This window comes from Hyperolius riggenbachi, chromosome 3 (genome assembly GCF_040937935.1).
Source record: "Hyperolius riggenbachi isolate aHypRig1 chromosome 3, aHypRig1.pri, whole genome shotgun sequence".
Lineage (NCBI taxonomy): Eukaryota > Metazoa > Chordata > Amphibia > Anura > Hyperoliidae > Hyperolius > Hyperolius riggenbachi.
Genome location: NC_090648.1, coordinates 495,620,664 through 495,636,055, shown reverse-complemented (window position 1 = coordinate 495,636,055; position 15,392 = coordinate 495,620,664). Strand labels below are relative to the sequence as shown.

The window sequence follows — 15,392 nt, the reverse complement described above, 5'->3', positions numbered from 1 at the left end:
ATTGAGCACGTGGGCCAAGCAGGGGATGTGCTGGAGGTTTCCCTGCTGCACTGCTGCCACCAGGTTGGCCCCGTTATCGGCTGCAACATACCCCACTTCCAGGCCTCTGGGGGTCAGCCACCTCCGCTCCTGCTTCCTGAGGGCGGCCAGGACGTTGGTGGCCGTAAGCCTCTCCTTCCCCAGGGTCACCAATTTTAAAAGGGCTTGGCAGTGCCGAGGCTTGGCGCTGCTGCTGCCGAGGCGGGCTTGCTTTCCGGGTGCTGAGGGAGTGTCGTGACAGGACCCTTCTGCATCCCCCCTGATCCCGCGTGGTGGCACCACTAGCTGGGCTGATGCGCTCTTGTCCTCCCTCCCTTCCATCAGTGTCACCCAGTGGGCCGTAAAGGACAGGTAGCGACCTGTCCCAAATCTGCTACTCCACGAGTCCATGGTCATGTGGACCCGCTTGCCCACAGAGTAGTCCAGGGAACGGGCCACGTTTTCCACCGCAAACTTGTGGAGTGCTGGGATCGCGCTCCTGCTGAAATAGTGGCGACTGGGGACTTGCCACTCGGGGATGCCAAATTGGAGCAGCGTCCGCATGGCGCTCCCCTCCTGCACCAGGGAGTAGGGAAGCAGCTGTGATGCCATGGCCCGGGCTAGCAAGCCATTTAGTTTGCGGATCCGCCTGTGGCTTGGAGGCAGAGGCTTGGTCAGACCCTGAAAGGTGTCGCTCAGCAGGGTCTGACGACGCTGGGATGCAGGGGAGGCAGAGGAGAGAGACAAACACTGGCTGCCAGCCTCAATGTCTGTGTCCTGAGCAGCCGAGGTGGAAGAGCGCTTGCGTGCTACTACTGCTGCTGCTGTGGGGGATTCACGACCCTGAGGGAGGGAGGATGCTGCTGCGCTGGTGGGCCTTCTGCTCTCAGGAACCCCTGCCAGCAGTGCCTGCTTCCTCTTAAAGTCCGCATACTCGCGGCAGTGGCGGCTTCTCAGGTGGCCCTGGAGGGATGAGGTACCCATCTTGCTCAGACTTTTCCCACGGCTCAATCTTTTGCTGCATAACCTGCACACCGCATACCTTTTGTCATCAGTACATTCCTCAAAGCAATCCCACACTGGTGACTTTAATTTACTGCGGCCCCCACTAGCAGAGGGTGCAGCGGAGCAATGTGTGGTAGTAGTTGCCGGGGGTTGCATGGTGGTGGTGCCGGCTGAAGCAGTGTCCTGGAAGAACAGCAGCTTGCATAAAACTGCTGTGAGCATGGGATTAATGAAACTGAGTGGAAAGAGTTAATAAGGATTTGTACTGGCAGTTCTCTTTTCTATTTCAGATACAAGTGTCAGCTTACCTCACCTCAGGGAGCTGTCGTCAAGCAGGTGTGGAGCTGTGAGCCTATCAGCTGCAGCTGGAAGGTGATTGGTCGCAGCGCTTCCCTCCAGGATTGAAGGAGCCAATCAGAAGAAAGATACTGGACTATTAAAACTGTTCCTGTCAGAGAAGTTGTCACATTTCTAGGAGCGAGCTGAGCAGCTGCCTGTAGCTCTGTGTTTCTGCTCCTTGATCCTGTCATGGCCTCGGAACATACTTTGAGGGAGCTCTTGTTGAGAGCACAGTCACCAGATGGTGAAAGGATCCTTGCTGCCCTTCTCGCAGCGTTGCCTCCCTTGGCCAGCCCAGCAGAAGTTTTTGTGGCACCCCAGGTGACAAAACAGATCGCCCCCCCAAGCGGCGCAGCAGAGGATGGCATTGGCTCCACCAGCCCCTGTTCCTGCTCCCTTACCTCGGGATCTAAGGATGTTCGGTGTGGCCTGGTGTATGTGGATCCCTTTGAGCAGCCTATCCCTGGCCCCAGCGGACTCCAGAGATCGCCGCCCGCTCTATCTACCCGCTCTGCGGCGAAGGGTGCAGCTAGCCTTGCCCTCGGTGGGTTGCCCGGGCCCAGCGGCCTTCTCCGGGCGGAAGATGGCATCCCAGCTGACCACTGCGCAGGACCGGAAGCGCGTCATGCGCTCCAGGAAGCGGCTTCCGGTCCGGCTTACTCTGTGGACATCCGGCAAGATGGCGGCCGCAAACGCAAACAGAAGCGGCCCTACTCACCTCCCCCTGCGCGCTCCAAGCGAGGGGGCCCCAGCACAGCCAGCGGATCTTCCGAGCGGGGAGCTGCGCCACAGGCGGTGGCTGCGGCCCGCCTGGCTCCTGCTCCAGCCAGCAATCTCGGGGCGATGATGCCCGCGCCTCCACCTCCAGCTCCAGGCTTCATCCAGGATGCAGCGGCCATGGCGTACCCTGCGCCAGACGCGGATTTCCGTCCGCATCCAGCTCCGGCCAGACCAGATGGACAGCATGGAGGACAGGCCCAGCCTGCCCAGGCAGCAATTCAGCAGCAGCCGGGTGAGTGTTTGGGGCTTGTTCAAAGCTCCCAGCCTGACAGGCTGGATACAATGTTGTACATATTGCAATCTGTTCTTGGTTTGCTGGCTCAGGGTAAGGAGGGGGCAGTGAGCTAGGATACTACAGCTACTGTTGTTTTAACCCCTTCTTTGCCTCTGCAGGTTCCAGCTGCTCTCAATAGCTCAGCAGTTTGGTTAGGTTCACAGGTACAAGGGTCACATGGGTAGTAATCAGGATCCCCTATTTAAGGAATTTATCCAGATTGAGGGGAAAGATGCTGAGAATGATCGTAGGCGCCCGGTAGCGCGCACTTTCTCCAATTGGTTGCAGGCCTTCTGCATTTATGCTGGTATCCTTTTGGAGAAACATCCAGAGCATGGAGTGGGGATTGTACAGCACATTGGCACTATCTTGGAATGTTCCTCTATGACGAGATTTTTAGGCATTGCTATACATCTGACCTGCAGTGGGGAACTAAAGATGTTGAACTGTGGTTTTCTCTGATGCTTCCGCATAGAGGGCAGCCTGGGAAGCCGACAGTTCAAAGGAATGCCACGTTGCGCAAAGGAGTTTTGTTTTGCATTTAACGATTAGGGCAATGCAAATTGTAAATTTAAGCACGAGTGCTCTTTTTGTACGGGGGGTCACTCTTTATCAAAATGTTTGAAGAAGCAATCCGGGACACAGAACTTTTATCCCCAAAAAGAGCCCTTTCTTAAAGGGGCCGAGTCCAGTTACGGCTGGAAGAGTTAATCCCCTGGCTAAGGATTTACCCAGACCAGGAGATGGCTAAATTTCTGTGGTGCGGTTTCCTGAATGGGTTTTATATACCGCCTTTTGAGGGGAGGGGTTGTGAAGAAGTTTAAAGAGACTCTGTAACAAATTGTTTATCTTTATTTCTTCTATGCTATAAGTTCCTATGCCTTTTCTAATGTGGTCTGGCTTACTGCAGCTTTTCCTAATTGCACAGTAGCTGTGTTATCTCTGTTATATGATCTAATCTTCTCTCTATAGTCGGCACAGTCAGGCTGAGGCAGTCAGACTGGAATGTGCAGGGCTGCTTGTGATTAGCTAGAAGCTGTACACACCCCCTGCAGGCTCTGTGTGACTAACACACTCTGCTTAGCTGAGCCTATTAGAAGCTGGTTAGTTTGTTTGTAAACACTGCCTAAAACTGGCAATTACAAGCCAGGTTTGCAGCAGAGAATGGCAGAAACAGCACAGAGGGGACCAGGAGCACATAATGAATAGAATGGTATGCTTTTTATTGTAAGAATTTCAGAGTACAGATTCTCTTTAAAATCTAAAATCAGTTGAACAGTTCCCGGAGGTAGTACAGGAAAAAATTATTAAGGAATTGAGGCCGGCAGGATTGCCGATCCTTTCTGGGACCCCCCCCCCCTTTGTGAATTTTCGTCTTTCTCCCCTGTGAGTGGTGCCGAAAAAAGACCCAGGGGACTTTCGAATTATTCACCACTTGTCTTTCCCAAAGGGGGGTTCTTTGAACGATTCAATCCCGGAAGAGTTGTCCTCTGTAAGCTATACCACTTTTGATCAGGCAGCAGATATGGTAAAATCTTTTGGTCCGAGGGCCCCTTATGGCCAAAACGGATATTAAATCGGTCTTTCAGGTTTTCCCATCTGTCCTACCGGTTTTCTTCTTTAGGTTTCAAATTCAGGGATTTGTTTATTTTGATCGTTGTCTCCCTATGGGGTGTTCCTTATCTTGTTTATATTTTGAACAATTTTCTACATTCCTGGAGTGGGCCGTCCTTTATGAGCATGACATGGGAAGGGATAGTAACCTCTGCTCTTCCTTGTTACAATCGTTTGTAGAGTTGATGGAGTATTTTGGGGTTCCCCTGGCTCCCGGTAAGACAGTACGCCCATGCACAGAGATATGTTTTCTGGGCATCTGCATTGACACCATTAGGATGGAGTGTCGCCTCCCCGAAAAAAAAAAAAAAATTGCTGGTTTAAAGGCCAGGATCAATAGTTTATTGATAAAGAAGAAATCCACGGTGAAAGGAATACAATCAGCGCTAGGTTTGCTCGCATTTCCACCAGGATATTACCAATGGGCAGAGTTTTTTCCCGGCGATTGGCGCTGTCCATATCAGGTCTTGTTTCCCCGGGTTTGCACATACGTCTATCGGCGGAAGTAAAACATGATTTGCTAGTGTGGAAGCAATTTTGTCTGTTTATTACGGCCGAACGTTGTGGCAAACGGATTTTCAGACAGCGACCGAACTGCACCTTTTTACGGACGCGGCGGGATCTGTAGGTTTGGGCGCATTTTGGGACGGCAGGTGGTGTGCTGCTACTTGGCCGGTATCCTGGGTGGCAAGTGGTGCTATGAGATCTATCGTGATCCTTGAGCTATTTCCAGTGCTGGTCGCTTTGGTGCTGTGGGGTGAACATTTCCAAAACAAGAGAATACTGTTGCATACAGACAATAAAGGGGTAATGGTCGTCGTAAACTGCTTAACTTCTAAGTCTATTTCTGTTCTGAAAGTGCTCAATAAATTAGTTTATTATTCATTACATTACAATATTTGGCTGAAAGCAGAGTATCTGCCAGGTAGAGAAAATGTAATCGCTGATTGCTTATCCCGCCAGCGTTTGCGGGACTTCAGGCGCTTAGCGCAGGAGGTAGCAATGGAATGGGACATATGCCCAGAGGACTTATGGGAGGTGATCTGGGATTACTCTCTTTCTTAGTGTCGCAGTCTGTAGCGCATAAGACCTGGGAGGCATATTCATCAGCGTGGTCCGGGTGGTGTCAGTTTTGCCAGGAGATCGCTGTCTCTGCTCTCCAGGATGATGCAGATGTGGTGTTAGCCTTCTTGTGTGAAGGTTTACATTCACGCTGGTCGTACAGTCATATGTACAAAACATTAGCAGGTATATCCTTTTTCAGGAAACTATTTAATGCTCCTCCAGTCAATGCTTATTTTGTAGTGCGGCAGTTTTTGCAGGGGTTTAAATCCAATTCTAAGACTAATGATGATAGGCGTCCGATCAGTTTCAATCTGTTGGTGGGCATTACTACAGTCCTGCGCTCGGTTTGCGCGGATCCGTATGAACTTTCACTTTCAACAGCCTTCTGTCTGGCCTTTTTTGCTGCGCTTAGAGTGTCAGAATTGGTCGCCCCTTCAAAATCTAAACAGTCTCAGTTAGAAGGGCAGCATGTTCGGGTTTTCCCCGACCGTGTCGATCTGTTCGTGTGCAGGTCAAAAATGGATAGACAGGGTAGGGGTGTATGGTTATCTCTATATGCCTTACCAGGATCTCTGTTATGCCCGGTTTTTGTTGTCCAGTCTTTCCTGTCTTGTCATTCATCTTCTGTTTCTTTTTATGTCATGCTGACGGGCTGCCGGTTACTAAATTTCAATTTTCCTCAGTTTTTAAAACGTTGTCTGTGTGTGCTGGGGTTGCAGAACGAGCGTATTTCTACACACTCGTTTAGGATTGGGGCAGCTACCGATGCTGCGAGACTGTGTATGAGTGCCGAGTCTATCGAACGTTTAGGCAGAGGGGACTCCAGGCGTTTTATGTTATACGTTCGTCCCCGTTTGTGTTTGTACTAACTTTTCATTCTGTTTTCAGGCAGGGATAGTTGAACCGTGTGGCTCTGCGGGCATTCCTACGTATTTTGGACTGGTAGGAGAGCTGCTCGCAGGCCTTTCGGTGAGCTTTTGGACTTGCAACACATTGGTATGTCAGTTTCCTGGAAGGGAATTAGGGGACTACAGTGGAAGGGTCTCCTTCCGCTAATTTCAGAAGCACTCTGGTCGGAGCAGCCGCCTGCGGTTTTGGTGATACACCTGAGCGGAAACGACATTGGGAAGCTGCGGACATTACAGTTGATACATGACATCAAAAACAGATCTGCAGACTTTGAGCGTAATGTTGCCTGGGACTGTCCTAGTCTTCTCAGAAGTGGTGTCACGTTTAGTATGGGTATCTGACCCTGAGTCATTTTTCTTGGAGAAAATGAAGGAAAAAGTCAACCGGCGGATAAGCAAGTTTATGCCTACTCTAGGAGGTTTTGCTTACCGCCATAGAGAGCTGGAAGGTGGTGTCAGAGGTCTATACCGTTCAGATGGGGTGCATCTCTCTGAAATTGGTATGGACATTTTAATGTAAATATGCAGGAGATGGTGGAACAGGCCGTGGGGGTGGGAGGTGCCAGGCCTTAGGCCTGCCTGGTGGGGAGGTTATGGACTTTAAAAGGACTTTGTGTGGGATTGAGTTGGGTCCCCTGACCATCAATCCCGGTTTTACTGGTTTTACGTTTTGGTGTTTTGGTAAATGGTGGTTTAATAAAAGTTGTTTGGTTTGGGTTGTTAATAAAGGAAATAAGTTTCCCAAGTTTAAAGTAATCAAACCCCTCCCCCGTTATCAAATAAAGAGGCCGCGGCCTGTTAAACGCCTATTGGAGTCTGAGTATTTTTGAAGTTATATATTGATTTAAGTTATGTTATTGCAATGAAATGTTGAATGCACTCCCATGTCTACTTCCTCCACGCCCACTGCTGCCGATGCCCCTGCCCCTGCCTGACATATGGCGATATCCTTGCCTAGGCCGAGGTGACTCGTCATCCTGCTCTGACCATTCTTCCACGGACTCAGCAGGCTGCACATAGTTAGGGTCCACAACGTCATCAGCAGCAGCATCATCATAATCCAGCTCTTCCTCTGACTCCCCCGCCTCCTCTTCTGTCCCTACATCCCCAGACACAGACCCCTCTTCTTCATCACCAGAACTCAACAACGCTTGTGATTGTGGCCCGATCTCAATCTCTGCCACATCAGTCCCCAGTAAGTCCTGTGCTTCTTGCATCAGCAGGTTCCCAGATGCCGGACTGAGGGACAGAACGCTGTCATCCTGGGAGGGCTGCTGACCAGTGGGTGCTGGGGTGGATGTCACAACAAGCGTGGGATGTTGGCTGCTGCTGCTACTGCTTGGAGTGGTGCTCACAGTAGAGGTCTGGGAGGAAGTCATGATGTCCATGAGTACGTCAGGTTCCATTTGCTCAACCACCACACGGGGACCAGAAACTTTAAAATATTTGGACAATGGCGTCCGCTGACTCGGCCCAGGCTTTGCTGCCCCCCTTTCTGCTGCATCACGACCACGTACAGCTGGGCGTCCTCTCCCTGGACGTGGAGCAGTCCCAGAAGTGGCTGAGGCAATTGAACTCCCTTTCCTCTCACCCCGCGAAACCCTGCCAGACATGTTGCTAGTAATGAATCACTGGATGCAGTGGGCACAGTACAAGGTCACTGAAGGATGCAGTGGGCACAGCACAAGGTCACTGAAGGATGCAGTGGCCACAGTACAAGGTCACTGAAGGATGCAGTGGGCACAGCAGTGGGCACTGGATATACAACTAGGTCACTGAAGGATGCAGTGACCACAGTACAAGGTCACTGAAGGATGCAGTGGGCACTGGATATACAACTAGGTCACTGAAGGATGCAGTGGGCACAGTACAAGGTCACTGAAGGATGCAGTGGGCACAGTACAAGGTCACTGAAGGATGCAGTGGGCACAGTACAAGGTCACTGAAGGATGCAGTGGGCACAGCAGTGGGCACTGGATATACAACTAGGTCACTGAAGGATGCAGTGGCCACAGTACAAGGTCACTGAAGGATGCAGTGGGCACAGCAGTGGGCACTGGATATACAACTAGGTCACTGAAGGATGCAGTGGCCACAGTACAAGGTCACTGAAGGATGCAGTGGACACAGTACAAGGTCACTGAAGGATGCAGTGGCCACAGTACAAGGTCACTGAAGGATGCAGTGGGCACAGCAGTGGGCACTGGATATACAACTAGGTCACTGAAGGATGCAGTGGCCACAGTACAAGGTCACTGAAGGATGCAGTGGGCACAGCAGTGGGCACTGGATATACAACTAGGTCACTGAAGGATGCAGTGGCCACAGTACAAGGTCACTGAAGGATGCAGTGGGCACAGCAGTGGGCACTGGATATACAACTAGGTCACTGAAGGATGCAGTGGGCACACAAGGATGTCACACTGTGTAATGAGATGCTCATATGCCAGCGAGCGAGCGAGCAGTGGGCACTGGGCACGGCACAAGGTCACTGACAGAATGAATGAACAGCGCTGGCAGAGAGTGGCGGCGCCGGCGGTGTGACTGGCTGCCTGCAAATAGTACAAGTGTATAACTGTCACTGGAATATACAAGTGAACACTGCAGCTGCACTAACCTGCCTGCCTGCACTCTACACACAGATAATCCCCACTCCCACTACACTGCAGCACTGAACCTGCCTGCACAGCACTACACACAGTTAAATAATCACTAGACTCCCACACTCCCACTACACTACACTGACTACAACTAACTACAGCAATCACTCACTGACTAGCTAACTGTGTACAGTATAAGAGCAGTGTTAGCAAAAAAAACGCTTTGTTTTTAACACAATAAATGCACTTGCTCAAACAACAATGGCCTGGAGATAATCCTCTCAGCACCACAGTCTAGTAGCAAGGACAGAGCTTTTCCATCATGGCCGCCGCTTTATATTCAGGAGGGGAGGGCATAGCTCCCCTCCTGTGATTGGTTGCTAGGGCCTGGCTGGAGCACTCTGATTGGCCTGCAATGTGTCACTTTCGCATAGTTTGACGCATTTCCGCAAACCACGACTTCAGCCCCGGGTTTCACGAGCGTGAATGCGGATTTCTGTCCGCATTCACGCGAAGCCGAAGTAGATTTTCGTGGTTGAAAATCTATTCACGGATTTTCGTGTCCGAGGCGGAATGCGTCAAAATGGTCGTGAATCCACGCGTAAGCGTGATCACGACCTGGCGGTGAGCACCACTGACTAAACCTAATGAGGGGTCTGGATGATGACTTTTCTGAAAATGGGTTATTCTGTAGAGTCGGCCCCATTGCAAGAACATAACTGGTTCTTACAGACATGACCCAATTACCAGCTCTGTAAGGTATCTTTACGTTTAACCCTAAGGCTTCTTTCCCACCAGGACCTTGCGTTTTAGGGGACGTTATAGGTCACATAACGTGCCCCTAACGCAACGCCTGGTGGTGCTGGAGGAGGACGCTACCAAGAGCTGCGTTATGCAGCTCTTGGTGCACCTTTTTTGTGCTGTGTGATGCGGAGACCACGTGATCCGCATCACGTGGTCTCACCAGCCAATCGCCGCACAGAGCGGCCGCTCCAGGAAGTAAACACTGCACGTCACAGTGCAGTGAATATTAATTAGCCATGTGGCTGGCCGCGGAGGAGCAGGGGAGACCTCCTCCTCCAACATCACTGAGCATGTGCAAGCAATCTAACGCAGCTTAGCCGCTTATAACGTACAGCACGCAGCACTTTAACTTGACGTGCAGCGTTACAATGTAACGCAACGTGTGCACTGTGAACAGCCCATTGATTTTTCATTATTGTGCGGTGGGCTGCATTACAGGCTGCTCTAATGTGCGCCTGTAACGTCCCACTGTGAAAGCAGCCTAAAACAAGGCCTGTGTCGGTTTCTGCTGTATTGCTGCATGGTCACACAGAGTAACAAACGCTATGGCCTCAACTAGTGAGTACAGGTGAACCCCAATGTCATCAACCTCTCCTCCAACAGCAGACTGAAATTGAACCAATCAAAATGCCACAATTGAGCCCATTTTGATTGGGTTCACTTTCACTCTGCAGACTAATCGTAACCAATTTAAGCTCACTGACCATCCACATTGCCTACCACCACCTTCCTATCACTATAATCTCCCTATCACTAAACATGATTATTATACTAATAACACAAAAATGGATAGTTTCTAATCACAGGCAGATGCCTGTGATTAGAAACTATCCATTTTTGTGTTATTAGTATAATTTCATTGCGATCTGTATCATCTGCTTGTTGTCAGAAATGTTGGCTTATATTTGATCATTTTGTATGTTAAGAAAAGGGGGTGTGACTTGGGGTGTGGCCTGTGCTGAGGGGCAGAGTTTAGGGCACCAGAACTTCTGTGCCCATAGGCTCCTGAGCTGAAAATCCGGCCCTGGGGAGGATGCTGATGTCGCACCCTTGATGGAACAAGCAGGTCAAGCAAAGGGGTGACCTCACCTTAGCAGGGGGTGAGTTGGGGGGGGGGGGGGGTCCTATGGACTCTGGCAAGTGCCCAATTTGCCCATATTGAAGCTTCAGCTGAGTACAATGTTCAAAAAAGGAGACATTAAGAGAAAAGATCTGGACAAAGACTTGCTTTTAAGAGGGAAGGGGTGGCTGTCCCCCCAAAAGTAACACAATTGTTTACTCGGGTGGATTATGTTTTGATATGCCAAGCCAATCGATCCCCGTCTGGTTGGAAATTGATCAGATAGCGACTGATTCCTATCATGCACAATAACCTCAATTTCACTAGATTCCAAAAATCTATTGAGGCTCTCACTCGATAACCTGCACTAAATCAATGAAAGATAAACCGCTTAGATATTTTGAAGCTCTCGATTACTGTCAGATTGGATCAGAAAAATCAATGCATGCATTGGCAGTTTTATCTCAGCAGTGTTTGTACATATTGAGCAATACACTGACTCTGCCCCACCCTCATTGTGAGTCACATTCTGCTGCTTCCTGACTGTCAGTTACTTTCATTTCTCTCTCCCGCTCTCAGCCATGGCCTCTGCTGATGTGAGGAAGGAGCTGCTGGACTGTTCCATCCGCCTGAACACTTATACAGATCCCGTAATACTGAGATGTGGACACAACTTCTGCCGGGGCTGTATTGATTGTGTGCTGGATACACAGGAGGAGGCTGGACGTTACTCCTGCCCAGAATGCAGAGCAGAGTGTGTGGAGCGCCCTGTCCTGGTCAGGAACATAACTCTGTGTAACATTGTGGAGAGTTTCCTGCCTGTGCAGCCACATCAGGAGGAGAGTGGAGTCTTCTGTACTTATTGTGTGGATTCTCCTGTACCTGCTGCTAAGACTTGTCTGCACTGTGAGGTTTCCCTGTGCGATAAACACCTGAGAGTCCATAGCAAGTCACCAGAGCACATCATCATTGACCCCACCACTTCCCTGGGGAGCAGGAAATGCTCTGTGCATAAGAAGATCCTGGAGTATTACTGCACTGAGGACAATGCCTGTATCTGTGTGTCCTGCAGGCTGGATGGAGAACATCAGGGACACAAGGTGGAGAAGCTGGAGGAGGCCTCTGAAAAGAAGAGAAAGAAGCTGAGAAATGATCTGCTGGACCTGACCACAGAGAGAGAGAAGGCTGAGAAAAGAGTCCAGGAGCTGCAGGAACGCATGAGAAGCACACATGGAAAATCAACTGACATGAAAGCAAGAGTGACTGCCCTGATCAGAGACCTGAGGAGACAGCTGGAAGACCTGGAGGAGAAAGTCCTGGCTGAGGTCTCCAGGCAGGAAGAGCAGATGTCACTTTCTATTTCTCATTCTATCCAACAACTTGAAATAAACAAAGAGAAGCTGTCTGCTAAGATGGGTGACATTGAGAAGCTGTGTAACATGTCTGACCCACTGACTGTCCTACAGGAACCATACACGGGTGACTTGTGTGACACTGAGGAGGGGGGTAATGGGGACACAGAGGGACATGATAAATGTCTCCAGGCTGCAGGGGATCTGGATGTGGCTCTGATCTCACAGACATTACATACATTGTCTGACATAATAACTGAGGTAAATGGTGGGATTTATAGTAAATACAGAATGACAGACATATCACTGGATATAAACACAGCTAATAATTATTTAAACATATCGGATGACAGGAAAACTGCAACTTATGTAGGAGTAAAGCAGAACCGCCCAGTAAGACCAGAGAGGTTTCAGAAACGTTTAAATGTAATCAGCAGTCAGAGTTTCTCCTCAGGGCAGCATTGCTGGGAAGCTGAGTGCAAGGAAAAAGGGGGGTGTAAAATTGGAATGTGTTATCCCAGTATAGAGAGGGAAGGTGATCTGGCACATATTGGTAATAACAACAAGTCCTGGTGTTTGCGGAGAAAGAATAATCAGTATACAGTGGTCCATGACAGTAAAGTGATCCCGATTCCTCACAGTATCTCTAGTAACAGAGTCAGGGTGTGTCTGGATTATGAGGCGGGGCAGCTGTCCTTTTATGAGCTGTGTGACCCAATCAGACTCTTACACACTTTCACTGCCACCTTCACTGAGCCCCTCCATGCTGTGCTATGTGTGTATAATGGAAAGGCTGACTGGGTGAAGATTCTGCCTTATAAGTAATTATGTAATAATATAACTTACTGGCCAGATTAATACATTTTTCTTTTCTGAGCACGGGGGTATCAATCACCCCTGCCATCGCAGGGGGGGGGGGGTCCAGAGGCTTTGGGGCCCCCACCTCCTCCCTCTCCTCAACTGAAAGTGAAGTCAGTTAGCAAAAAAAACTCTCTATTTGCTTACAAAAAAAATCATCCCTGCCACCTCCTCCTGTCATACAGAGTAGCAAGTTTAGGGAGGGTCTATAATTTCTCCCGCTTCCAGACGCTGCTTCACAGCAGAACACTTTACATAGAGAAAAGGGTGTAGGCAGCGCTTCCAAATACAGAAAGCTGCACCTGAATTGATTAAGCTGCAGAGACGTGCAGAGCTCCAATGGACCATATTACAGAACATGCATTCAAACAGGTACAGCAATGGAGGGCGTTAGCTTCAGCAAATAATATGTGCACAAATAATTTCCTACTAGACTTCCCCCCCCCCCCCGGCGGTGACGTGCCCCCTCGGGGAAGACTTACCACTAACCTGACATTAAAAGCATAACTTACCTGGTGCGACTTATCATACAATGGTATACACATCTCTTCAAGACAGACAAACAAAAATGACAGCGCTCACAGGCTGCAACGGGCTTATAAACCATCAAGGGGCGTGTACAGACCCCCAAGGGCTAAATACACGCCTTGAATCCAAATCAGATGCAAAATTATGCAAATTTAAATGCTAATTTATGTACTAGTCCCTAATCTAAAATTTGAATGCAGATTGGATGCAGGCTACCACAAGTATACTTAGAACATTTTACATAGCTTCTCTGCAGCTTAATCAATTCAGGTGCAGCCTTCTGTATTTGGAAGCGCTGCCTACACCCTTTTCTCTATGTAAAATGTTCTAAGTATACTTGTGGTAGCCTGCATCCAATCTGCATTCAAATTTTAGATTAGGGACTAGTACATAAATTAGTATTTAAATTTGCATAATTTTGCATCTGATTTGGATTCAAGGCGTGTATTTAGCCCTTGGGGGTCTGTACACGCCCCTTGATGGTTTATAAGCCCGTTGCAGCCTGTGAGCGCTGTCATTTTTGTTTGTCTGCACAGCAGAACACTGCTGCCATTCCCTGGCTCCCAATCACGTGACCCGCATGGGGTTTGGGAACCAAGAGGGCCCCTATAAAGTCTATTTACACCACTGTTTCTGAGTTCATAGTCTTTAGTGGCCAATGGATGAAACGAATATATAAATGTAAGGTAGACAAAATTGTTGCATAGGGCTGTACTTGTTTGTTTTACCGGTGACTGAAAACTTTATAATGGGAGGAATGTGAAGCTAGAGGCACCTGCAGGCTGAAATCACAAATGCCAGTGAGTGTTACTGATATTCCTGCTACAGCAGTCTTGTGTCACATCTGGAACAAGCATACAGCCAGTGGCGTCACAGTTGCATCATCATTCTGTCAGTGACTTGGGAGGCATTAGAAGCAGAGGATCAGCATGACAGGCAGGCAAGTAACATTCTCAGAGTCAGAAATGTCACCTTCTGTATCCCTATCACTCTATAGTCTCTGCTTTAGCTGCATATAATGTAAAAACGGTCCCCTGGGGGGTCCTTACCTCGGGCGGGGGAAGCCTCTGGATCTTAATGAGGCTGCACTGTCTTCCTCCATCCCACGGTGGCAGCACTGGCTCCCCTGAAACCACACAAGGATGTCAGCTGTGGTGCAAGTGCAGTAGCGCCTGCAATATTTACCTTCCCTGGCTCCAGCGCAGGCACAATAGCGACTTACCAATGGGCTCAGCTGGAAATCGCAGAGCCCAATCGTGTCTGCTGTAACTCGCACCTGTGCAGTGGAGCGGACCTGATCAGGCTCAACTATTTCCGTCTAAGCCCGAGCGGAGAGCCACTACTGAGCCTGCGCTGGAGCCAGGGAAGGTAAATATTTGCAGAGGAGGCAGAAAGCAGAAGAAACCGGCACTGCTAAAAGTTGTATTTATTGCCCAGTATAAATGGTGATGCATACAATGCAGTAAACAGGCTATAAGCACTGTGGTACAAAACATAAAGTTCAAAGTTTCTGGTGGGATACCTTGTGGTGCGGTGGGTGCTGGGTGGTTTTAAGCCTGACGGCCGTTTCGCGCATGTCTGCGCATCTACGGAGGCTGCATGATGGGGGGGAAGCGGTAAGGTAAGGTAAATATTTACGTGTTACCTAGTCGGAGCTTCTAGCGCTGCCACCATGGTATGGAGGATGGGGAAGCCTCGTTAGGATCCAGAAACTTCCCCTTCCTGAGGTAAGTTCCCCCAGAGGGTTTTTTAAAATTACAGGGTTTCCTTAAATAAGGGCGCTTGGAGAAAAAAGGGTGCGGGGTGAAGCCCAAATTGCAAAATAACATATATAACAAAGTAGTTTTTTTAATTGTTTTTTTTTTTTCATGAATATCTGTGTTAGACTAGACTAAAATATAGTTAAAAAAACAGTATCAAAAGAGTGCAGGGTAAACCTGTAATCAGTGTGAGGGCTGGAACCCACTACAGCGATTTTTTTTTTCCCCCAGATTAACCTATTTTGGTTCCTGGACGTTGAAACTACGTCCAGGAACCATGCGCGCTGCCGCACGCTCCCGCGGCCGATCGCGCACGTGCACGCGCTCCCGGCCCGCGGTTCGTTAGCCAGGCAATCAGTGAATCGGGCTATGGTGCCCGATCACTGATTCCTCTCCCCGCTGAAAAAGCGACAGCTTCTCACGGAAG

General features: G+C 49.4%; 1 protein-coding gene across 1 annotated transcript; it reads left to right on the top strand.

The window, feature by feature from the left end:
* The first annotated feature begins 2,289 nt into the window (after positions 1-2,289).
* Positions 2,290-12,644, top strand: LOC137562425 (E3 ubiquitin/ISG15 ligase TRIM25-like). Its single transcript, XM_068273769.1, has 2 exons — positions 2,290-2,374; positions 11,047-12,644. Exon 2 carries the CDS (start codon positions 11,049-11,051, stop codon positions 12,642-12,644), a length of 1,596 nt encoding a protein of 531 aa, XP_068129870.1. The 5' UTR covers positions 2,290-2,374; positions 11,047-11,048.
* Positions 12,645-15,392: the final 2,748 nt, after the last annotated feature.